Here is a 25706-nt window from a genome sequence, read left to right as displayed (position 1 = left end):
TGCCTTGGAGGGGCGGGGCCGCCAGGGAACAGAGGCCTCATGGGGTAGCTTCCACTGAGCCCGGCACCCAGCAGGGGTGGGGGCAGCTCCCCCAGGTGCACACACCTGAGAGTCAGCACAGCAGCCCCTCCCCCACAAGACCAGCTGGAAGTACAGGGAAAGAGGAAGTTCTTGACCAAGCAGTGCTGGAAAGCTCCAGGGGAAGTCGAGGGATTTACAGAATATAGAACCAGAGGGTACCCCTCCTATTTTTTTTTCTTCCCTTTTCCAGTACAACTCGTTTTTATATCAGACTGTAAATTTCCATTTTTTTTCTCTTTTCCCACCTTAACTACAATATTTTATCACCTCCACTTTTTAAGATTCTTCCTTTTTGACTTTCATATTTCTACAATTACAGGTCCTAGATATATTTTCCACTTCTAGATTCCCTTCAACGTATTCAACTTAATTTTGGGAGATATACAAGATATGTTTTTTTTTTTTTGTTTTGTGTTTTTGTTTTCTCTGCCTTATTTTGTTCTACAATGATGGAAGTTAATACCTTCTAAAACATGACCAACCTGCACCCAGAACCAAGTGGAATACCGTACTGGTTCATTCTGTGAGATTCCTCATTCCCATTTTGCCCCACTCTTTTATCTCATTTATGTTTTGGTGGTCAATGTTGGGGCTTTCTACAAATATTTCTGGTGTATATAAACTTGGGACTAGGCATTTTCTAACATGCAGAACTTAATATACTTAGAAACAAGAGGATCACCCTCTACCTCTAACTCAGGTAGACTACATTCTCTCTCCACTACAACTTCATCACCATCACCATCTCCCAGTCCCCCCCCTCCTTTTTTTTTTTCTTTTCTCTTTTTATTTTTTCTTTTTTTTCTCTTCTTCTTTGGGATCCTTGGCCTTTTATATTTTACTACTTTGTTTTAAAATTTTTCACCTTAGTGGTCCTTTTGTTTCATTTCATTCTGATCTTTGTTTTTAATTTTTGGTCTCTGACCTAAGCAGAATCATGTAGGGTGAAATTTACTTAGGTCGTGGTTGATATTCTTGACTCAGCCCGTTCATACAGCCACTCTGCACTGAGAAAAATGACTAAAAAGAACTCACCACAAAAGAATCAGAAATAGTACTCTCTGCCACAGAGTTACAGAATTTGGATTACAATTCATTGTCAGAAAGCCAATTCAGAAGCACAATTATAAAGCTAATGGTAGCTCTGGAAAAAAGCATAAAGGAATCAAGAGACTTCATGACTGCAGAATTTACATCTAATCAGGCCAAAATTAAAAATCAATCAAACGAGATACAATCCAAACCGGAGGTCCTAACAATGAAGGTTAATGAGGTAGAAGAAAGAGTGAGCAACATAGAAGACAAGTTGATGACAAGGAAGAAAGCTGAGGAAAAAAGAGAAAAACAATTAAAAGACCATGAGGAAAGGTTAAGGGAAATAAATGATAGCCTCAGAAGGAAAAATCTACATATAATTGGGGTTTGGAGAGCGTCGAGCGGGACAGAGGGCCAGAAAGCATATTTGAACAAATCATAGCTCAGAACTTCCCTAATATGGGGAGGGAAACAGGCATTCAGATCCAGGAGATAGAGAGGACCCCCCAAAAATCAATAAAAACCATTCAACACCTCAACGTTTAATAGTAAAACTTGAAAATTCCAAAGATAAAGAGAAAATCCTTAAAGCAACAAGAGACAAGAGATCCCTAACTTATATGAGGAGAAATATTAGATTAACAGCAGACCTCTCTACAGACACCAGGCAGGCCAGAAAGGGCTCTCAGGATATATTCAGGGTCCTAAATGAGAAGAACATGAAACCAAGAATACTTTATCCAGCAAGGCTCTCATTCAGAATAGAAGGAGAGATAAAAAGCTTCCAAGATAGGCAGAAACTGAAAGAATATGTGACCACCAAACTAGCTCTGCAAGAAATATTAAGGGGGATCCTGTAAAAGAAAGAGGATGCCCAAAGAAACAATCCACAAAAACCAGGACTGAATAGGTATTACGATGACACTAAATTCATATCTTTCAATAGTAACTCTGAACGTGAATGGGCTAAATGATCCCATCAAAAGACGCAGGGTTTCAGACTGGATAAAAAAGCAAGACCCATCTATTTGCTGTCTACAAGAGACTCATTTTAGACCTAAGGACACCTACAGTCTGAAGATGAACGTTTGAAGAACCATTTACCATTCAAATGGTCCTCAAAAGAAAGCTGGGGTAGCAATCATCATATCAGATAAATTAAAGTTTATCCCAAAGACCATAATAAGAGATGAAGAGGGACACTATATCATACTTAAAGGGTCTATCCAACAAGAAGACCTAACAATCATGAATATTTATGCCCCTAATGTGGGAGCTGCCAAGTATATCAATCAGTTAATAACCAAAGAGATACTTTGATAATAATACCCTAATAGTAGGAGACTTCAACATGGCACTTTTTGCAAATGACAGATTTTCTAAGCACAACATTTCCAAAGAAACAAGAGCTTTGGGTGGCCCCTGTGGCTCAGTGGTTAAGCCCCACTTTTGGCCCAGGGTGTGATCCTGGAGACCCAGGATCAAGTCCACATCGGGCTCCCTGCATGGAGCCTGCTCTCTCTCTGCCTGTGTTTCTGCACTTCTCTCTCTCTGTGTCTCTCATGAATAAATAAATAAAATCTTAAAAAAAAAAAAAAAAAGAAAGAAAGAAACAAGTGCTTTAAATGATACACTGGACCAGATGGATTTCACAGATATTTACAGAACTTTGCATCCAAATGCAACTGAATACACATTCTTCTCAAGTGCACATGGAACTTTCTCCAGAATAGACCATATACTGGGTCACAAATCAGGTCTTAACTGATACCAAAATATTGGGATTGCCCCCTGCATATTTTCAGACCATAATGGTTTGAAACTTGAACTCAATCACAAGAAGAAATTTGGAAGAAACTCAAACACTTGGAGATACTGCTAAAAAATGAATGGGTCAACCAGGAAATTAGAGAAGAATTTAAAAAATTCATGGAAACTAATAAAAAGGAAGATACAACCATTCAAAATCTTTGGGAATACAGCAGAAGGAGTCCTAATAAGAGGGAAATACATTGCAACACAAGCATCCCTCAAAAATTTGGAAAAAAATCAAATACACATGCTAACCTCTCACCAAAAGGAACTGGAGAAAGAACAGCAAATAAAACCTACAACAAGCAGTAGAAGAGAGTTAATAAAGATTCAAGCAGAACTGAATGAAATAGAGACAAGAAGAACTGTAGAACAGATCAACAAAACCAGGAGTTGGTTCTTTGAAATAATTAATTAGATAAACCATTAGCCAGTCTTAATAAAAACAAAAGAGAAAAGACTCAAATTAATAAAATCATGAATGAAAAAGGAGAGATCACAACCAATACCAAGGAAATACAAAAGATTTTAAAAACATATTATGAGCAGCAATACGCCAATAAATTAGGCAATCTAGAAGAAATGGACGCATTTCTGGAAAACCACAAACTACCAAAACTGGAACAGGAAGAAACAGAAAACCTGAACAGGCCAATAACCAGGGAGGAAATTGAAGCAGTCATCAAAAACCTCCCAAGACACAAAAGTCCAGGGCCAGATGGCTTCCCAGGGGAATTCTATCAAACGTTTAAAAAAGAAACAATACCTATTCTACTAAAATAGTTTTGAAAGATAGAAAGGGACAGAATACTTCCAAACTTATTTTATGAGGCCTTCATCACCTTAGTTCCAAAACCAGATAAAAACCCACCAACAAGGAGAATTATATATATTTATAATTTAAGGAAGACATTATTATCTATACTTTAGAAAGGAGCCAACTGACAGATTTAGAAATGAAATAACTGTAGAAGCTCAGCTTGTTGTGGTATAGTCAAGGTTTGCAGCTAAATCTAGCTCCAAAGTCAACATGCTTTCCTAGATGCAAAATGGCATCCCTGTTAGCATTTACATAAGAGCACCAGTCTTTAATCTGAGTCATATTTTTCAGTTGTCAAATTCAGAGGAAAACTTATTTAATTGGAATTTGGCAAAAGAAGCAATGGAAAAGAGGAATAACTTAGCATTGAATTCTGGTATAACCAAATAAATTAAGAGTTTTTAAAAGGTGAAGCCATAAAAGGAGAAAAAAATTAAAATTTGTTAAAAAGGAATCAGTGTCTCTTTTCTCTTCACTTATTATTACAGAGGCAGACCACCATTGCCATAGAGAAAAGCAATTATTGCTATAGAGACAGTTAAAATGGAATTGTTTTTCATATTCACACAAACTCACAGCAACCTCCTTCTAATTCACTTTATAGCAAAACTGGAAAGATGGCATACAGAATGCTAATTTTAGTAATTTCACATCTTTATTGTATAAACCAACAGAGACCAGAGGTATTATTTTATAACATTCAAATTTTGTTTTCAATTGGCTTTAGATTTTATGTTTCTATTCTGGCCTGTAAGTGTCTACCAGATCCTGAAGGAATTAACCTCTAACAGAAGAATGTAGGCACACTGGGGAAGATCTATCATTCCAACATGTTTTAGATACAACGTCTCCAGAGAACTAGGAAGTCACTTGGCCCTTATTCTAATCCCATCTCTAAAAGCCTTTTCCTAGTTGGAATCCTCTTCCTCTTCAGGATCTCTTGAATGGAGGCAAAACACTGATCCCTTTACGCAAAACTTCTTTTCATAGCTTCAATAGGGCACAGAAGGCATGAGCAACTTTTTTGCAAAAGCTTGTGTTCTTTGGGGCACCTGGGTGTCTCAGTTGAGATTGAGCACCCCATCAGGCTCCAAGCTCAGCATGGACTCTGCTTGGGATTCTCCCTCTCCCTCTACTCCTCCCAGCTGCTCTCTCTCTCTAAAAATAAATAAATACAATCTTAAAAAAACAAACAAAAAACAATCCCTGTTCTTCATAGAGAATAATTACAGAAAACTCAACCCCAAAATGTTGTTATTAGATTTATGTGTCAACATGTGAAAAAAAAGACATGAATTCTGTCTATATTTTCATTAGAAATTTTGAAGTTTTGAAATTGTGTTTCTTGATTCAGAACAGCTTTCACAAGCCATGTCCAATAATACACCAAGATGTACCACCAAAGCATCTATCTTCACCATCTATGTTACATGCATTTTGTCCTTTAGGCTTTGAACTCCTTCTTATAGGTATACATAGCTAGGGAGGGGTCAATGTTTCCTCTGCATTTTCCATTCCTGTCCCAGTGTTGCTGAGCATTACTGTGTATTCTATGTTGTACATTTCTAAATGAAAGTCCTGTGACCTCATTAGTTTTCTTCAGACCACGTTCATTTTCCCAGTAAATATAAAATCCAAAACAAATAATAGGCTTTAAAGCTGAAGATTTGGTCTTTATCCATTCTCCACTAGACAGCTATTGAAGGAACAGAGACTGAACGAGTAACAAGTTCACAAAATTTTCATTGGCTAAGAAATGTTATAAAAGTTTCCTTAAAGGTAATCAAATATTCTTTAAAAATGTGTAATTGGCCAGAAACAATTTCAAAACTCATAATAAAGTAGATATATATGAAAAATACCACTACAAAAGAAAATAAAGGTCAGGGGTCATTTTACCTTGACTGTAAAAATACAGAATACATGAGTAAGATTTCCCCAGAGTCATATTAAAACTACAGTGAAGTTCTTTATATAATAGAAGTAGGTTAGAGTGTGGTTGGCTGAACAAGATAATGAAACAAATCTTTAACTTTCAATTACTAAGATGCAAAGGGATAAAAATGCATTGACTCTGAATGGGAAGCACTGATGTAGGACAAATTGTGTGAGTGACCTTAACACCATGGAAGCAAGGTTATTAGGAGTAAGTAGTATCTTGAATATTTGGGAAAGTGTTAATTTGGGAAATGCTGTATAATTAATATAAGGGATACCTTACCAAATTATTTTTTTTGAAAGCATGACAAGTAAAAGAAAAAAAAACAAAGACATTTTCCTATATGTTGTACTCAAATGGTACTTCTGAAAAGAGTTCCTTAGAATAATAGCCACTGTCCGACACTAGGGAATTTTCATTACAATGTACACTCAAATAACGTATATGTAAGGAAGTAAGATAAAAGGCCTTCTAACACAGCAAAATGTAGACTCTATTCTTAACTATATTTAAACTGGGATAAGAAGCAAATGCTGTTAAAGATCTGGAGACCAAATGAGAAATTCACAGCAGAGAAGTAGTTAGAATAAGAGCTAGGAAATGGCATAATACAGGAATAATGGAGGAAAAGTTTAAGGCATCTGGGTTACTTGAAATGAGAAATAATGGCTATTAATGATGCTTTCTCGTTTGAGTTTTTTAGGACAAGAATCATTATTTAATGACTACATGAATAATTGTGTCTCGAATAGGCTGTATAAAATAGATTAGATAAGCCTAAAAATATTATGTAACTATTTTCACTTCAGTACCCTCTAAAGGAACATGGCACTGATTATTTGAAACACTGTAATATGATATATATTTTCTGCTTACGGTCCAAGTTATAACCATGATACTAGTACGACTTCAGATAACATATCTTAAGCTATAGAGATAAAGGTGCTTTGCAGAGACATTTCCAACTTAGGTACTTTAATGTATTTTTTTATTAAAAACATACTTCTGTTTAAAAAGAAACTACAAAATAGTTTAAGTAGAATAGAGCTGACCAGTTTATGGCTGGAATTGGTTGACCCCTAAACATTTTTCCATTCTTGAGCTTCCATGACTTGATAAATAGAAGAAGGAACATTAAAATGATAGGCAAAGTAGACTTCATTTCATCTGATAACTAGAAGCTCAATCTGAGTTAGAGCTTTAAAAAGTCATTTTAAGGAGTGATTTCATTCTAGCTTTTGCCCAGGAATTCAGATGGTGGAATGATGACAGAAGGCTGATGGCTTCACAGTATAAAATTGCTTATACTGTGGAGCAATGCTGTCTCCTGGACTCAGAAACAAGAATATATAAAACAAAAACTGCTGTGACTATAGTTACTAATACTGTATTATATATTTAAAAGTTACTGAGAGGGGCACCTTGGTGGCTCAGTCAATTAAGTGCCTGCTTTTAGCTCAGGTCATGATCTCAGGGTCCTAAGGTCAGGTCCCACATCAGACTCTCTGCTCAGCAGGGAGCCTGCTTCTCTCTCCCTCTGCTTCTCCCTCCTGCTCTACCTCTGTGCTCTCTCTTTCAAATAAATAAACAAATAAAGTCTTTAAAAAAGGGGAACCATGTAGGATGTAGGCTGAGGGATACAGGCATATAGTGATATGATAATTCTTATTGGTCCAGATGTGAAAGCTCATTGGTTTAGACCAGATGCCAGTGGTAAGAGTGAGAAGAGGTCAGACCTGGAGACATTTTAAAGCTTGATCTTACAGAGTTTACTAATGGTTAAAACAGGATGTGAAAAGAATAGAGGACTCAAGAAAATGTCTCCAGTACATTTCCAAGAACTCAACTACAAAAATAAGACAGTTTTATGTCTAAATCTGTATCCTCTAAAGAAAAGTCAAAAACCTACTTTGGCAAACATTTAAATGTCTCTAAAGTTTAGGTTCCAAAGCAAGCCTGTCTTATTTTATTTATTTTTTTTCTTTCCTTATTCTTTCTAAAATTTTTATTAAGATGTCATTGAGATATAACATTGTATTAGTTTTAGGTGTATAACATAATGATTTGATATTTGTATATATTAGGAAATGATGATACAAAACATTAATATTTATCACTACATTTAGTTACAATTTTTTTTCTTGCAATGAGAGATTTTAAGATATGATCTGTTATGGGGCACCTGCTCAGTTGGTTGAGTGTTGGACTCTTCATTTCAGCTCCAGTCATAACCTCAGGATTGTGGGACTGAGCCCTGCATCAGCCTCTGAGCTGAGTGTGGAACCTGCGTGTGATTCTCTCTTTGTCTATCTCTGTTTCCACATCCCTGCCCTGACTTTGGAGCTCTCTCTCTATATCATAAATAAATAAATAAATAAATAAATAAATAAATAAATAAACCTTCTGTCTTAGTAACTTTTATTTTTTTAAGATTTATTTATTTGAGAAAGAAAGAGCAAGAATTATTAGATTAGGACTTAATCAGATTAAGTCATGTTTCTACCCTTACATCTTTCAATGGTTTTGCATCTCCTTCAGACCTATAGTCATATGCCTTCCACAGGCTGGCTCCCTCTTCCCTTTCTGACTTCATTTCTTCTCCCACCCCCTCAACTCCACACCACCCTCAACTACTCCATCTTCACCTCCTTTAGTGCCTCTACTATATCAGGCAGAAGGATGCCTTATGACTCTTGCACTTATCTTTCTTTCTGCTTGAATTATTCTGTCCCCACTTATCACTGTGCCTCATGCTCTCAAGGCTTTCAGGTCCATATTCAAGTATCACTACTTTGATTAGAAGTCTTCCATGACTATCCAGCCTAAAATGACAGTTTCCTCTTCATTGTCTACCCCCTTACCATGATGGATTGCTTTATTTCTTTTCATATCTCTTATAACCCCTGGACATGTTAGATGGTACTTGTTTGATGTCTGTCTGCTACAAAACATAAGTTCCATGAGAGCAAGAGTGTTGTCAGATTTGTTCCCTGAGAAATTCTCAGAACATAGAATAGCACATATTTATAGAATGCCACGTATTTATTGAATAAATGTCTAAATCCTTTTAAAGCAAAAAAATCCATATATCATTATCAATCTATTATAATGACACTAAGGAACCCCTAAAATAGAGGTCTCAGTTGAGTGGAAGAGAGCCCCTGAGTAGTATGTCTTGCTTGCCACTAGAGGGGTCTAAGATAGCCTTTGTCAATAACCTCTCCAGGGCTTCTCCCTCCTTCCAGTGCCCTGCCATTTGAAATAGCAGATCCTAGGAAATACTATCAGATACCTTCTATTCAATGAGAAGTAATCAAAGAACTCATAGTGCTGCATACCATCCCAACTCATAGTTTAAAACTACGTTTAAACTATTTATTTTCTCAAGATAGTACTTGTTTAAAAAGAAAAGAACAGAAAGGAAAAGAAGAAAAAAAAAAGAAAAGGAAAGAAAGCAAAAACGAGGAACAAACAGGTATTTTTAGTTTTTCATTTGTGATCTACATAAGGACACACCACTTGCTTCACGTGTCTAGCAAGAAAGAGCAGTAGTGAGCCATTAAGAGGAAGAAGAATCTGACACTTCCCGACTCAAGTCTAGCAGACTAAACCAACGTCAGGTGCTACAGATAAACAAAAAAAGATGATAAATTGTGTATTCCTCAAGGTTGGTGTCAAGTGACTACAAGTGTCTGATTTTTAAAGAAAGAAAGCTAGAGATGGGATATATGAACCACAAAAGTAAGCAATGATGGAAAGAAGATAAGCCTCGAAAAGAGAAGCCACTTTATTTTATAATTACATCATCAGATTGAAGGTTGGTTTCTCAATCGAAGAACAAGATATTCTACCAAAGAAATGATTAAATTTATCAGTAGGTGTAAGAAATAACATAGATGTGATGTTGATGAGACAGCATTGTGGAGAGAAAAGAGATGTCAAAATTGTATTATGTCATTCTTCAGATTGAATTTGGATTCAATTTCAGAAAAATATCAAGTATGAATGTTCATTCTGAAAAGCCTAGTGTTTCCTATTTCTAAACCAAAATAGACAGTGATATTTAGCTTGGCAAAGAAAAATATCTCAACTTTAATGTTTTCAAGACACTGGCCTTACTGGATTACTGGAGAAGAACTGAAACTATACTTTCCAGAATCATATCTCTTAGGGTTTATACATAAGGACAACTTTTAAAATTCCTTACAACTGAGACTCTTCAGAAATTCTGTTTCTGGAGAAAAATATTCCTCCCTTACCCCCATCCTTACTTTGTAACCTGGCTTATAACAGGCCATCCATTTTTGTAGCACACTTTTCAAAAACAATTAGAACCTGGTCCCATCTTTCTTGGGCCCGGATCTGCTTTTACAGCAGGAAGAACAAAGCCACCAACTTTTACATAGCCCGGCTAATCATGGAAGTGTGTCCAGGCTTCAAGTAACTTGATTTTTAATTTTTTTTTTCTTGGCAGAGTAATGTAAAATTAAAATGGGGAAAGATATTTAATATTTAATACTAAGCTTTAAAAAGAAACCTGCTATCATTGCTATGTATCTTGATGCAAAGGCTATGACGATAATAAAAGAAAGTACAGAAGACACTTGGCATTCAAAGAAAAAAAATAAAATTCCTTACAGTTAGGGATCTCTGGGTGGCGCAGCGGTTTAGCGCCTGCCTTTGGCCCAGGGCGCGATCCTGGAGACCCGGGATCGAATCCCACATCAGGCTCCCGGTGCATGGAGCATGCTTCTCCCTCTGCCTGTGTCTCTGCCTCTCTCTCTCTCTCTCTCTCTCTCTCTCTCTCTCTGTGACTATCATAAATAAATAAAAATTAAAAAAAAATTCCTTACAGTTAATAACTGTAATATTCTGTATTTTGAAATATTATTAGTTTAAAAATATTACCTTCTTATCTGATATTGTCAACTTTGAATAGTTCCTAAGGAATAGTTATGAGACAGTAGTTAGGGGTGTATCAACATTCATTTATGCCAACTAAATCCTTGGAGATAATTGCATCAAAAAGCCAAGGATGTAATCCATTGAAAGCAGCTAAAGAGTTCAGAAATTTAGATCCTGTTCATTGTGTCTGCACTTTTCCTGGAGAACTTTTAAGTTATATCATCAGCAGTCACATAAAATTTTTCTTAATTCTTAGTAACCTAATCTTTATTAGCAATTGATATTAGCCAAAGTATTCATTTTGAAATATTCTCTCTCTTCTACTAATTACACATCACTGATCTTATTCTGCCCTGTTCTGGGATTCTTTATACCTACTACCTCCAACTATTCTGACTCTGACATCTGCCATGTTTTTATGTTTTGTTTTTCCCCCTCAGCATTGATTTTTATTCTGTAACATATAAACCTTCATCTAGTATAACATCTAAATTTTATTTAAACACAAAATACATTAATCTAGTTTTTTGCTGTACCTAGAGATCTCTCCACAGACATATATACAGAATTTTAATTCATATATAATTGACATAAAACATTATATTAGTTTCAGGTATATAATATAATTATTTGATATTTGTATATTATGAAAGGATCACTATGATAAGTCTAGTTAACATCCATTATCACATGTATTTACAATTTTTTTCTTTTTAGTAAGGACATCATCTTACATCTTTTCTTTCTTATTACTGTCCTGGTAGTTGAAAAAAAGAAACCTTTTATGACTTCAGATATCACTTTTACGCAGTTGATTATCAAATATATATGATAAATTTGACTTCTCTACTAAAGCCCAAGACTACACTTCATTTTTTCACTTAAGGGTTACACTTGCATCGAAACATTAATATGTGAGAAACACTCTTAAATGTTTGTTGAATAAATATAATCATAATTAATACTTTCTTTCTGATACCCTAAGTTATAAAATATTATCATTTCTACCTCAGATCTCAAATTCATAGCCATGATTTGGTTTCTATTCTTACTACCACTAATTCAAATCTTCCTTATTTCCATGGATTGTAAAAGGCCTTCCAGTTTCCATGTTTAAATCTTTCTCAATTAAAAAAAAATTCTATTTCTGCTCTAATATAAAATCTTACCAAGGACAGCTCTCATCAGGTCAAGATTTGGTAACTCCCTATTGTCTTCAGAATTCAGAACCATCCGACACCATGCCTCAGCATACTTCTCCAATTTTATTTCATTTTTCTTTACTTCTGCACATACACGTTTTTATCAAAATAAACCACTTATCTGCTAAACACAATCTCAACTTTGACAACTCTATACTGTTTTTGTTAAAAGACTGTTCTGGAGTGTAACCATCTCCTTGCCACTCATTCTCTTCATATTGAACTGTCAACAATTCAGTCATCCCTCGAAATTTACACTAAATGTTTCCTTCTTTGAGAAGTTTTCTAGATCCTAACCACAGAACAACATCTCTTGTAAGGAATCTCTGTGCATTTGGTTTATATGATACACACCAAAGTGTATTTTATTTACTTATATAATTATTTTTTTAAATAAGATTTTATTTATTTATTTATTTATTTATTTATTTATTTATTTATTTTATGAGAGACACAGAGAGAGAGGCAGAGAGACACAGGCAGAGGGAGGAGTAGGCTCCCTATGGGGAGCCCAATACAGTACTCGATTTCAGGATCCCGGGATCATGACTTGAGCCAAAGTCAGACACTCAGTCACTGAGCCACCCAGGCACCCCTACTTATATAATTCTTTTATGTCCACAATATCCTCTTGTAGAGAAGATTAGTCATTTATTTTAATGACTTGAATAACAGGAAAGGTTTTGCTTATAGGAAGAGATAATTTTCTTTGATTTTAACTGAACAGAGTCAGTGGGCTAGCAACACATAAAACATCATTATCTTCCTTGAATTCAGTTTGATGAATACAATTCAAGTTATAAGTCCGAAACTAAAATACTTAAATTCTAAAGGTCTATTCTTACCAATAAATAAAGTAAATATAAATGCTACTTGAAATTACAGTGGAAAATTGATGGCTAAAACCATAATAAAAACTATAAAACATTCTGTTAAAGGTTTAGACAAATCCTTAGAACAATGGAAATCCATGCACATGCCTCATGGCTCTCGTCATGTAAGATCTCATACATTCTAGTCTGTCTTTGAATGGCAAATCACTGGTTCTCAAATAATGTTTTTTTTTTTTTTTCCCTTTCAGTGTCTCACTTTCCTTGCTTTATGTTATTGCCTCCAAAAAAATCTAAATATTTTTGAATCATGAGTCTAATTGTTATCCTTTGATTCTACTTTATACTGTAATAAATATTAAAATGGTAAAAGAATGAACAGTTTCAAGAAAGAGAGAATGGTTAGCAAGACACAAGGGACATGAAGGTTGAAATATGGGAGGAGATTTAATTTGACAGTCGGGAGGTTCCAGAAAGCTTTTCTAGGAAGAGTTTCAGAGAAGTGATGAGGAAAACACTGGGCTGCAAGGGATTGAAGAGAAAATGTTCACAGAGAAAGAACAGAAAGTAAGTTTAAACAACTCTTCAAAGAATATTCTTGTTGAAGAAAAACAACTTTAACTCATATTAAATAATATTTATAGTCTCCCTGACCTAATTGATAAAAATAATATTTTTAAAAATACATTGAAAAATTCACATATTGTACTAAGACAAAAACCACTTAACCTACTCAGCATATTTAGAACATTTATTTATTTATTTATTTTATATTTAGAACATTTAGAATGCAATTTTGCAATAAACTGAGACATACTGCAAATTGGAATCTCTCTGTACCATATCAATTTTTCATGTTCATTCATTTATTCAGTAATTATATAAGCTACTTAGTGTTTAGTTTTTAGTAAGTGCTCATTAACTTTCATTTATTATAATTATCATGTGTCTATTTTGAATGTCATATTTATATGTGAATATGAAAAATAAGTATTCTATTTAAGTTCAATCATTTTATAAATGCATTAGCTTGTTTAACATCTTTGTTCATAGAATATTTTTTTTCAAGCTTTGCATTAACTTTTTAAGACCATAAGTCTTTTGAGAAACTGATCAAAGCTATGGACCCTCCCCCTCCAAAAATGAACATGCATGCAATTATACCAAAACATGAACAGATTTTTTTAGCATATAATAACATTTCATTTATCAGAAGCTGATACAGGTAGGGGCATTTTTTAGAAAAAAGATACTTCAAAACTTTTCATTCAATTTACTTGAAGAAAATCTTTCTAAGATATGTCACTTATTTTCTTGTCATCTTAATCAAATTATAGGCACTTTTATCTTGAGGAATAAAGGCCATGATTTTTATTTTTTTATTTTAATTTTTTAAATTTTTTTAAAAAATTATTTATTTATGATAGTCACAGAGAGAGAGAGAGAGAGAGAGGCAGAGACATAGGCAGAGGGAGAAGCAGGCTCCATGCACCGGGAGCCCGACGTGGGATTCGATCCCAGGTCTCCAGGATCGCACCCTGGGCCAAAGGTAGGCGCTAAACCGCTGCGCCACCCAGGGATCCCAAGGCCATGATTTTTAGATATAAATTGTGATCTTAAGTCTTAGAATTAATGTTCTCAAAGGTTAGCCATGAGTTGGTTGTTCCTACAGAATGGGCTCCATACTCTGCTATATTCTTTCAGTACAGCTTTGTCCCTATTGTTTCAGCATTTCAGCTATTATATTTGCTATATGTGTGTTTTTTACAGCACTATCTCTGCTTCCAACTCATTCTATCTAAACCAGGAACCAAAAAACAGAAATCCTGAAACCATATTTAAAGTTGAAATAAAATAGTCTATCAGTAAGGTTCTGAGATTCTTATTACACTTTATGGTCTTTATAATATTTATTTTTGGCTATCAACTGTATCCCAGAAAAGTGAGGTGGTAATGCATACAGGCTTTGTGGGAAAAAAAAAAATTAATCTACTAAAAGACATGATGACCTCTTGTGGTTCTTTAAGTAGTCTTAATCCAACACTCCCTGAAGAAAATGAGTATAAAGAATAAGCAAGCTTTCTTTAGTTACCTAGTCTCTACTTATTATTCATAAACTGTGTGCATATGTGTGTTTACATGGGCATACATGAGCACACATGTGCACATGCATGCATATGTCTGTGTGTGTGTGTGTATGCTTAGTATAATGAGCTTAATGTTGGTTAATTAATATTTGGACAAAGAATGTAAGACAAATGAATGACAACTCACATATTTCACAATTTGCTACTATAAACTATTCTGTGTGTGTCCTTGTCCAAAAACTTTGGAAATATCAGCTAAAACAATATAATGTTTTATATACACTAGCACCAAATTGTATAATACGAAGAATATGAATAGTAATTATTATTTATATTATCTAATTTGATACCAGTAGATTATGATGATTAATTACATGTGTCAATTTGACTAGGCTAAGGGTTGCCCAGATAACTGGTAAAACATTATTTCAGAGTGTATCTATGAGGATATTACTGGAAGACATTAGCCCATGAATCAGTTAAACTAAGTAAAGAAGATCTCCCTCACTGATGCAAGTGGGCATGATCTGAGAGCCAAATAAAACACAAAGGCAAAGGGCACATTTGCTCTCTCCTTGAGCTGGGGCATTCATCTCCTGCCCTCAGACATTGGTGCTTCTGGTTCTCAGGCCTTCAGGTTTAGACTGGGAACTACTTGATCAGCTTTCCTGGACGCTAGCTTACATACAACAGATGGTGGGTCTTCTCAGCTTCCATAATTTCATGAGCCAATATTCCAAAATAAATCTCTTCCTATATATCTACTTATGTCTTATTGGTTCTGTTTCTCTAGAGAACCTAATATATTGATATACTTTGGAAAAGTCCAAAATATTATCGAGAATAACCTAATCTACTTCTAGACATTAAACTGTAAGTCAGTCTCTGGGCTAGTATTAGAAGGAAATCAACAATAAATAAAATCTCTTTTAGGTTGTACAATAATGTTTGGGATATTTATTCACAGAATATAACCTCTTTAAAAAACAAAATTATTTATAAATAAGTGATCAGAAGGCCAAATCACACTGTCTTTACACAAGACTGAAAACAGTATAGACAATACTGGCTTTATTTGCAGCACTAAATTGCCTTGAGTTACTATATCTAATATACTTTTTAAAGTTTAGCGATGATAAAGGAAGTAGGCAAACCTAGAAAACAGAATCTTAATGCAAAAAATGCACGAAGTTTTCAAATACGTAATTTTAGTAAGTCAAAAGAAAGATAAAGAGTAATAAATGTTCATAATTTATGGGATTTTCGTAGTAAATTATACTAGACTATAGAGGATTTTATTACTGTTATTCAAACAATGTACTTAAATCTAAATTTAAGTTTACTAGACTCTGAGATTGACATTTCTTTTTTTACAGTTTTTTTCTAAACTGAATAAATGCCATGTATCAATATGATACTTTTTTAAAAAGATTTTTTCATTATTTATTTATGAGAGAGAGAGAGAATGGGGGGGGGAGGGGGAGGGCAGAGGGAGAGGGAGAGAGAGCCTTAAGCAGACTCAGTGCTGAACATGGAGACAGACGTGGGGCTCAATCTCACAACCCTGAGATCAAGACCTGAGCAGAAATCAGGAGTTGGACATTCAACTGACTGTGCCACCTGGGCACCCTTCAATCTGGTACTTTTGATTAGCAATGGCTTTTAGAATTAGATGTTAACATTTACAAAAAAGAATCAAAGAAACAATACCTCTGTGTGTTTTCCCCTTAGTCTTCCTTGTAAATTATTTTGTGAATGGACTAATCTGGCACAGCAGCCTTCGTGGGTCCTCCTCACCATAGAAGTCATAAAGCCCTTCAGAGAGTTGTTCCAGCTTGAATAACCAGCATCCCAAGGATCTCTCTAGGTTCTTCCTTCCCTGAGCTGGAAAATGCATAGCCCAATATACTATCCCTTTTTCTACAGAGTTGATCTTACTTCTCTTTGCCTAGCCATTTTTTAGAATGGACATTTAATTTGGATTTTCTCTGATTTCTGAGTTTATTCTTTGACAAAGATACTATTTTTGGTCACCTTTTCTTCTCATCACTCATTGCTTAGAGCAAGAGACAGTACACTCCATTTCTGAACCAGCACAAGCTGCTAAACACCCACTCAAAGGGAAAGTCTGGGCCTTCAAACTTCCTCAGAAGGTGGATTAAAACATAAATCTAACTGGAAGGCCTTATGATGCATGAAGATAGTAGAGTGGCATGGAAATGCCCCCATTTAAGAACTGCACTGCATAGATCTTCCTCAACTAAAGAATATTATCAGCAATTAGGTATTACCCATTGCAATTTGAGGTCATTCTGATGGAAGATATCTTAGGATCAATCACATGAGTTCCTTTAGTACTCCAATACCTTCAGAAGAAGTCAAGCATAAAGTGAACCAGCAGAAGTCTTAATCATTTATCTATATCTGTCGTATATCCCATATATCCCATGTTTGTGTGTTCTGTACTAGTTGAATGCCTCTAGTCAAACACTCCACCAAGTTAGGTTTCTTGCTGATCCAGAAATTAAAGCTTAAACATACTGAGGCAAGCCATGTTTCTCTATAGTTCAGTGGTCTTCAGGGGAAGACTACTCAGGCATGACAAATGACAGAAAACTTGAATCACAGCAACATTTGAGAAGAAACTTTTAAAGAAATGAGAAACTGTAAATCTATATCAACTCACGGGGATCCTTGAGAGGCTCATCAGTTTAGCACCTGCCTTGGGCCCAGGGCATGATCCTGGAGTCCCAGGATCAAGTCCCACATCGGGCTCCCTGCATGGAGCCTGCTTCTCCCTCTGCCTATGTTTCTGCCTCTCTCTCTCTCTCTCTCTCTCTCTCTCTTTCTCTCTGTCTCTCATGAATGAATAAATTTATTTTTTTAAATATTAAAAAAATCTATATCAACTCAATATATCAATATTTAAGGAGACTATTTCTTTGCTCTTGCCATGTTTTTTTACTACAAAGAGTAATCTGCCATTTGGTTAACATTGCTGCTGTTGGCTCAATGTGATTGTGGCACCGTTAAAGTGTGTGTAGGTTTTGCTTCTCTGTATAATTCCTCCATATTAGAGAGAGCTTTAAAGCCAACTAAAGGAAGAAATATAATAGACATAAAGTCTTCACTTTATGTGCTCTGACAATACAGAATCCACCACAGAGGGCTCAGAGGAATCCACTGTGCCCTGGAAGTTACTCAGGAAAACTGCACCAGCAGCAATAGCACCATGACCATGACCCTTACAGCTATTCTGAAACATTCTACAACCTATGCTGATTCAGCACATCTTTGGGACACCTACCCAGAAACTAACTTGGCATCCTCATGAATAATATATGGAACATGAAGACTCATTTAAAAAAAAACACACAAAGATATATATTACATATTTTCAACATTAGGTCAGATAGCAATGAACATTTGGCAAATGGAAAAAGCAGTGCATATTCTCCTTTACATATACATGTGCAGACATAGGGGAGATAAACACTAGGAATCCATACAAATGCATGTATGTGTGTGTGTGTTTGTGTGTGTGTAATGTATATGTGATTGGGCCTATTTAAAAATCAGACACAAATTATTCATAATACATTACTTACATATTCTTGAGGACGAGCAATGACTATTACACTTAGAAATGTATGGCGAAAATACTTGCAATTTTTTTTTAATTCAGTATGATTTGGAGGAAAAAAATCCCATTTCTTACCTACATTTCCAGTCATTAAGTATGAATTCTGAAAGTCCATCATCCCTATTCCAACAATGTGTATAAAATCTTCAATCACCTGCATTAACTCTATTGAGCCAGGATAAATCTACAAAAACAAGCAAAAATTAGAAGGAATGAAAAGCCTATATGATAGAATATATAACTGGAATAACAAAAACTACATAATGAGGTCACAAATGAGCTCAGATTTCTGTGAAGACATTTCTGCAACTGGCAGCAGTTGTATCTTTGAACCAACAGTTGAGAATGATACCAGGTGTCATACAGCAAGAACTCTGAAGGTGAAATGCTGCAGTGATTAATCCTCCATAAATTTAAGGAAACTAAAAATATCTAACAGATTGTATACTTGAAATTGCCCATCTTTACTTTTTATAGGATCCTTCCCTCGCTTAAATAACAGTACAAATACTGAAATTTGGGGGCTTTTTATAATTTTTACTTACCTATATAATGGCCACTGGAAAATAAAACCACATTAATTGTCATCATGAAGATATTTACAAACTATTAAGTTCACCACAAAGTAACTTTTGTATCTTAGGAGAAACTTTTACTTTTATAACTGTAATAGCTATTGAATGAATAATACTTTTAGCAACAATTTCAGGATCATGACAATAGCTCTGGTGTGGGTGCTTCACATGTACATATACACAGCAGATCCAACACCATGCCACCTCATACACTGCAAACGGAGGAGTTTTTGCTTAAAGACAACCTGATATTGGCTATAGTTCATAGTTTGTGGGAAGTGAGGGCCATTTAGAAGGTCATATGAGTGTTGCTATGTGTAACCTATAATGCTTCTAAAGTCAGCCTGCATTATATAACTACATTAAAGCAGAAAGTCTTTTGAAGTTAGGTTCATTTCTTTTAGCTATTCAGCCCTACTGCCCCTTGTAGCCATTTAAAAAATTAAGTAGATTACAATTGTAGTGGCTTTATCTTTACAAAGGCTAGTGCATAGGGGAAGAGACAGTCTCATCAGCAGAAAAGTACACAATCAGAGCTGGAAGGGAACCAGAATAAGAGGGAGACATGTTGGGCAGGGCAGACAGCAGGTGCAATGTGTCAAGTTTACAGGAGATTGTGGCTGTGCCCTGCTAAAATTAAGACCCTGAGAATGCATAATATAGTTACATAAATTTGAAGACATGAATAATGGCTATTATATTCAGAGATGTGTGGCATGGATACCTGTAAATTTTTTAATTTGAGGAAAATTTGGGGAGAGATGTTATTTCTTACCTAGTTTCCAGTCATTAGATATGAATTCTGAGAGTTCATCATCACCATTCCAAAAATCTGCATGAAATTTCCAACAGCTCCAAGCTTTCTGCTACTGCTGTATTTTTTTCTACTGTTTTTGTGTAGGTGTATATGAGTATGTGTCGTGCAAGGGTAAATACAAATTAAAAATAAGAGGCTTAATTCTCTCTGCTGAAAATGAGAGACTCCCTCTCCCAGCCCCACATCCTTTACCCTTTTTCTTAAAGCATTTACTTTTGAAAGCTAGTAATTGTTCTTTCTCTGTCTCTGCGCAATGTATGTAAATCTTTTTAAAAAGCTAAGTAGACTCTCCCCAGCTTAAAGACCCAGGGATGCCTTTCAGAGAGAGAAAGAGGTAATAACAAGGGGAACAGGGCCTTGATCTCTCATTTTCTATGGGAGGAGTGCTAACTTCAGCAGGCACCTTGCTCTAAGTCGCAGAACTACCTTCATGAAGATAGAAATCACTTTTTTTTTTAAATAAAGCCAGTTAACTAACAACTGGTCACCCCATTGCCAGGTGAATTTAAGATGAACTCTGTGTGGCAAATGGAATTCACCCTTTCTGCCACAAACTGGGAGACTCATTTACCATGTGGCTGCATTTATAACAAAATCTTTTAGTAAAAGCTACAAAATAGTTGTTTATTTTTTTAACTTTGAGTAGTCATCTTTATTTATATCCAAGTAGTTATCTTTAAAAAGCTATTAAGGACTATCAGTACTGAAAAATATTTAAAAGATAAGAATATAGCTAAATCAAAATCACAAATAAATAGATGGATTAGGGATTCAGGATTTTCCATTGACAATAAGTTGTACCACTACTCACTGTTCATTCAAGTTGGGACCTCACAGTAAATAATACCATCTGATGAACTACAGTCTTGTTTTAAAAAGAGTATTATACATTTGTTCTAAATATATCCATAATTAATAGTCTCCTGCATTCTGGAAAGATGTACTTAGCCTCTGCAGCTGTATTCTAGGGAAAGACACAATTTCCTTACAGTGAATGAATGAGGCTCTCCTCTAGAAAAAAGCCAAGGACAAATATATAATTCAAGCTAGCAGAAAAAGATAGATTTAGGGTCTTACACTAAGGAGTGATCTTTTTTTCTTGCTATGGCCAGAAGCACAGAATTTGTACCTTATAATGAGGTAGATCCACACTGGACTATTTTTAGATCTCCAGCATAACAGGAATAAAGGGCATGCTTTGCTCCTGAAGGCCGAGAACATGATTATAAGGGGAAAAGGGACAGATAGTTCATTTAAACCTCAGAAAATATTCTTATTTTCAAGATTGCATTGTTCTCCTGGAATTAGCAATGGTCAAGTAGAAAACTTAAAGAATTTTAATACACAGTTAAATTAAATTTCCACAGGATTTTTAAAAGCATGCTTATTCTCCCTTTCTTAGACGTTAACCCTCTTTTTCTGTAATTAAAAAAAAAAAGTGTTATTAACCATACTTATGTCAGTATAGCACAAATTGCAGTGAAAGGTATTTTAAAACAATAATTAAATCAACAAGGGCACCTGCTATACTGATCATGTAGACCAGAAAGAGAAAAAAAAGCAGAATTCAAATTTTCTTATGAGAACTCATTTTTACAACTCTTGGCTTTGAATCCAAATGCACATCTGCATATGTGATCCAGATTATACATAGTGTGGTAGTAAATGCAAATGATTTTACTTGTTATCACCCCACAGTTAGGTTTGTAATATGTGCTTTTGGATTTGTTGTTTCTCCCATAGTCTGTAGGCAGGAAAGAAAACTGGTTGGTAAGGCATATAGTTACTATACATTGATACCTCAAAGTTATGAATTACTTAAACCTGTTTAGTTTTTTTCACATTTATAATATCTTTCAGTCCACTGATCGTGAGGATAAAAGAGATCACTTATTTTCTCTAAAATTAGTATAACATAATCTAGGATGACTTTTCAAAGTCTCCTTTTATGTTCTTGAAACAGTAAGCCATTAATTTTTCACAGATTTTTTAAGCCTTACTTAGCCAATTTCATTTTAAGTATTGAAGCAGCTCCAATCTTACCTGTTGTGCATCCTCCCATTTTTCCTTGTTTTCTTCATCTAGAAGGTTGCTAACTATTTGAAAGAAGTTCTGCAAATTAAATTAGATAAAAGACTTAATGTTACATGAGGGGATATACTTTACAAAAACATTCATTTGAACTGATTGTGTGGTAATGGTATAAACAGTTTGCCATATTGCTTTCTGACCCTAAAATATTACTCTAGAAGATATCTGAGGGCCCTCTCTCAGCACCATACTTCTGGGATTTCTCTATACCTTCACATATATACCTCAGAAAACATCAGAATCGGTAAAATACTTATGTTTGCTTACAATTATAGGTTTCATTATAGTCTCTATATTGTGTTCTGTTACACTATCTTATAATTATTCCTTACAAATAAGTTTTCTTCCTTGAATACTGAAAATCCCTTGTATATGTCTAATTACAAGTTATCCAGTTAATTATGAACCATGATTGCCAGTTACACTGCTGTTCTGAAGAACACTGTAGTGAAGACATAGACTGTGGGTAAGGATGCGGCATGTGACAGACTTCCTCAGTTGGATCCTGGGTCTGTACTTCCTGGCTATTATTTTTCTTTAACTTTTCCAACTACCTATTGCAAAGATGACATGGGCTTTTCCAAGTACCTGACATAAAGCACATGGTAAGCGCTCAATAAATCCTAGCTATTTCAAATAATTATTCTTTTTTTAATATTTTATTTATTTATATGAGAAAGAAAGTGAGCAGGAGAGCATGAGCAGGATCAGGGGCAGAGGGGGAAGCAGACTCCCCACTGAGGGAGGGAGCCCAATGTGGGGCTGGATCCCAGTACTCTGGGTCATGACCTGAGATGAAGACAGATGCTTAACCCACTGAACCACCCAGGTGCCCCTCAAATAATTATTCTTTATTCTGTCTTTTGCCAGCCAGCCAAAATGGAGAGGGATGAATAGACATAGTAGCATGTCCCTATTCAAGTGCCAAATCCTCATCCTCATCCTTATGGCCTAACTGCTCAAGACCTATTGGCTTTAGTGTTTGGTTTTCCCTTTCTGTGCAAATAGGTGTGTTTGGGCACTCATGTTTCCTTTCCCACCTACACAGGGAAGACACTCAGTTCTGTTCATCCATGCAACCTCCCATTTCACACACGAGGGGTCTTTACCAGACAGAGACCTTCTTGTCCTCCCATACTATACTGTGTCTCCAAAACGCAGGAGCCAGGAGAAGAGACCAGAGTGCCTGTTGAAAACTAATAGTGACTGGGGGTCACAGGTGACCTGGGAAGTGCAAAGTGAAGCCATGGCATTTATCTTAAGCTACATGGACAGGGGTCCTTTGGTTGTGTCCTCAAAGCCCATCTCTTCTGCTTGGTTTGTAAGTAATGTACCAGGAGCACTGCCTCCTACTGATACATCAGCTCAGGACAGGAGCTCCCTGAGGGAAAAATAATCACAATTTTTTTAGACTTATCAGCCTTCCTCCCTATCTAGCTTTTCAAAAAAAGGTCTTATTTGGGGCATCTGGGTGGCTCAGTGGTTGAGCGTCTGCCTTTGGCTCAGGTCATGATCCTGGGATTAAGTCCCACATCAGGTTCCCTACAGGGAGCCTACTTCTCCCGCTGCCTATATCTCTGCCTCTCTGTGTCTCTCATGAATAAATAAATAAAATCTTTAATAATTAAAAAAAAGGATCTTTATTCAAATCCCAAAGAAAGTCACCTGGGTGAAGAAAAACAAAGCTCCTCCATTTTCTCTTCTCTTGTGTTTTGAAGCTGTGAATATCTATATTTAATTGCCCTATTTGTACTATTTATTTTCATAATTCCTGGTAATCACATGGTTGAAACATGTTTCAAGTCACAGCCTTTGCAAAAGTCACAGAATATTTTCTGCAACTCTTGAAAAAAACTGCAAGTCCTTTTTAGACCTGTTTTCAGTTGGTTTAACCTTTTCGTACTACCAGCCATTTTTTCCACTTAAAATTTCCTGGTTGGAGTGATAACATTTTAAGGGCTTAGTCCATTGAGCTGTAATTCTACCTATGGGCAGAAAGAATTAACCTTCAGAGTTCTCCAATTGCCTATGGCTGGTTAACTCAGTAGGGGACATGGTGTTAATGAGGCAAAAGTTGCAGATTTCATCCTCCTACATGCCAGTTAGCTGTGCTGAGGTCCATGACCGCGGTCTGCATCCTAACCCCTGCCAGCTTTCATACAAATGCATGCCGCCACTAACGAGAGACACCAAGAGAATGAGAAGCAATTTGTGCAAATGCATCTCTGTTTCTGAGAAAACATTTCACAAAGCATGTTTTACCAATAGTGGGTCAGTGACTCTGCGCTATACATGACGGCCAGAGAGCACACACAATTCCTTGATCAAAATGATACATTCAGAGTTCAATTTTTCTCCTTAAATTGCCAATGGGCATATACAAAAAACATAAATTACTAAAATATACATTCAACTAAGCAGAGAGTATAAGAAATGTTCTTGTATCACCTTCCAAGGCAATAAGTCAGACTTTACTAAACCAGGGTTGGGAAGTAGTACAGATTAAAGTTCTTCCTTGTCCCTGTGGATTGGAGTGGGAATGATCTGCTCTAAGACCATGCAGGCCACAGTGAGCTAAGGCTGAAAATCCAGTGAGGGGGAGGGCAGCACTTATGGGGAGACTGTCTTCCTTATTCATCAGCATATCCTCAGTACACACAATGCCTTGTCCTTGGCAGGTATTTAATAGAGTTCTCACTTAAAGGAAATAATGAAGTCACACAGCCACTACACAGCAGACTCTCGAATAAAACTCAAACCCCATTCTTTAAGCTGACCCTGCTCTCATCCCTGTACCAATTCACTTTGACATTTGCTCAAAGATCAGACTGAGAACAGAGTAGAATCAAACAGAGTAGTATTTTTTTGAGAAGGGGACATATAACATTTTAGGCCACTTGATTGAATTTTTGAGGAAAGTATGAACCAACTTCCATGGCAGCAGATGCACTGCTCCCTAGAGTTCTTCAGGAACTCTGCTAATTCTGGTAGTATCTCTCTTTTGATGACTTATGGGTCAGGTCACTTATGTCAGCCCCTGAGTTGCAACTGTCTAGAGGCTTTTGTTTTTTGTTTTTATCAGTCCTGATTTCTGTGATCTAGACTGTTCTGAAAAATTATATCCTTGGTCAAGTCTGAGTTTAGCACTGGAACAGGGCAGACCTGGTTTAAAATTTCCCCAATATTCATTAACTGTGTGGTTCTAGGCTAACGTTACTCACCTATGCCTTCCTTCTCTAACCCATAAGATAGAAATGATAGATAATGGCTGCCTACCAGAGCCATTGTGAAGCTTAGGGCTAATTCTTAGCACAGTATCTGACACGTGGTAAGTGCTCAATATATGGTGGCTTTACGATTTTATTCCCTTCATATTATCTTTTTTATGACTGGTGGCATGATTTGTATTTATGGTCACATTATGGTGAATATGTGCCTATAATGCTGCTATAGACTTTCACAGCCAGGGGTTCACTCTCCTTCCTCTTTTATTGCCTCTTCCTCTCTAAGCAGTATGTAGAGCACAGAGCTTATTCACCACTAACTTCAGAACCTGTCATTTGTTGAGGAGACAATTGTCCTTCCTAAGAAATGTACTCTGCCGGGAGGGTTTTCAATGTGGTTATTATTGGATACCCATTAGGTGAGAGGCATTGCAAAAACATTTGTTGGACACAAAGGTCAGAGGGTATGACTCTTCACTTATTCTTTGTAGGAAGTATTATGAGATTCCGTGTAGTAAATGTTATAAAGAAAAGCCATAAGTGTTTCTGCCACATTTAGCCATATGAGACTAAAAGGCCACTCTATTTTATGCAAACTGGTAACTAATTATTTGTTTTATTTTTTATTTTTTTTAAAATTTTTTT

The 25706-nt window shown here is 35.8% G+C and overlaps 1 protein-coding gene across 4 annotated transcripts in view; it reads right to left on the bottom strand.

Moving 5' to 3' along the window:
* Positions 1 to 25706, bottom strand: part of ADGRB3 (adhesion G protein-coupled receptor B3) — a 717179-nt gene that overhangs the window by 333452 nt on the left and 358021 nt on the right. For all 4 annotated transcript variants that reach the window (XM_025444944.3, XM_025444946.3, XM_025444947.3 and 1 more), the window contains 2 exons: positions 21790 to 21858; positions 18430 to 18538 (listed from right to left, as the gene is read on the bottom strand). In XM_025444944.3, the coding sequence (XP_025300729.1) occupies positions 18430 to 18538; positions 21790 to 21858 (178 nt within the window). The remainder of the gene's footprint in view (positions 1 to 18429; positions 18539 to 21789; positions 21859 to 25706) is intronic.

Source organism: Canis lupus, chromosome 12 (assembly GCF_003254725.2).
Source record: "Canis lupus dingo isolate Sandy chromosome 12, ASM325472v2, whole genome shotgun sequence".
Lineage (NCBI taxonomy): Eukaryota > Metazoa > Chordata > Mammalia > Carnivora > Canidae > Canis > Canis lupus.
This window is presented reverse-complemented; position numbering and strand designations above follow the sequence as displayed.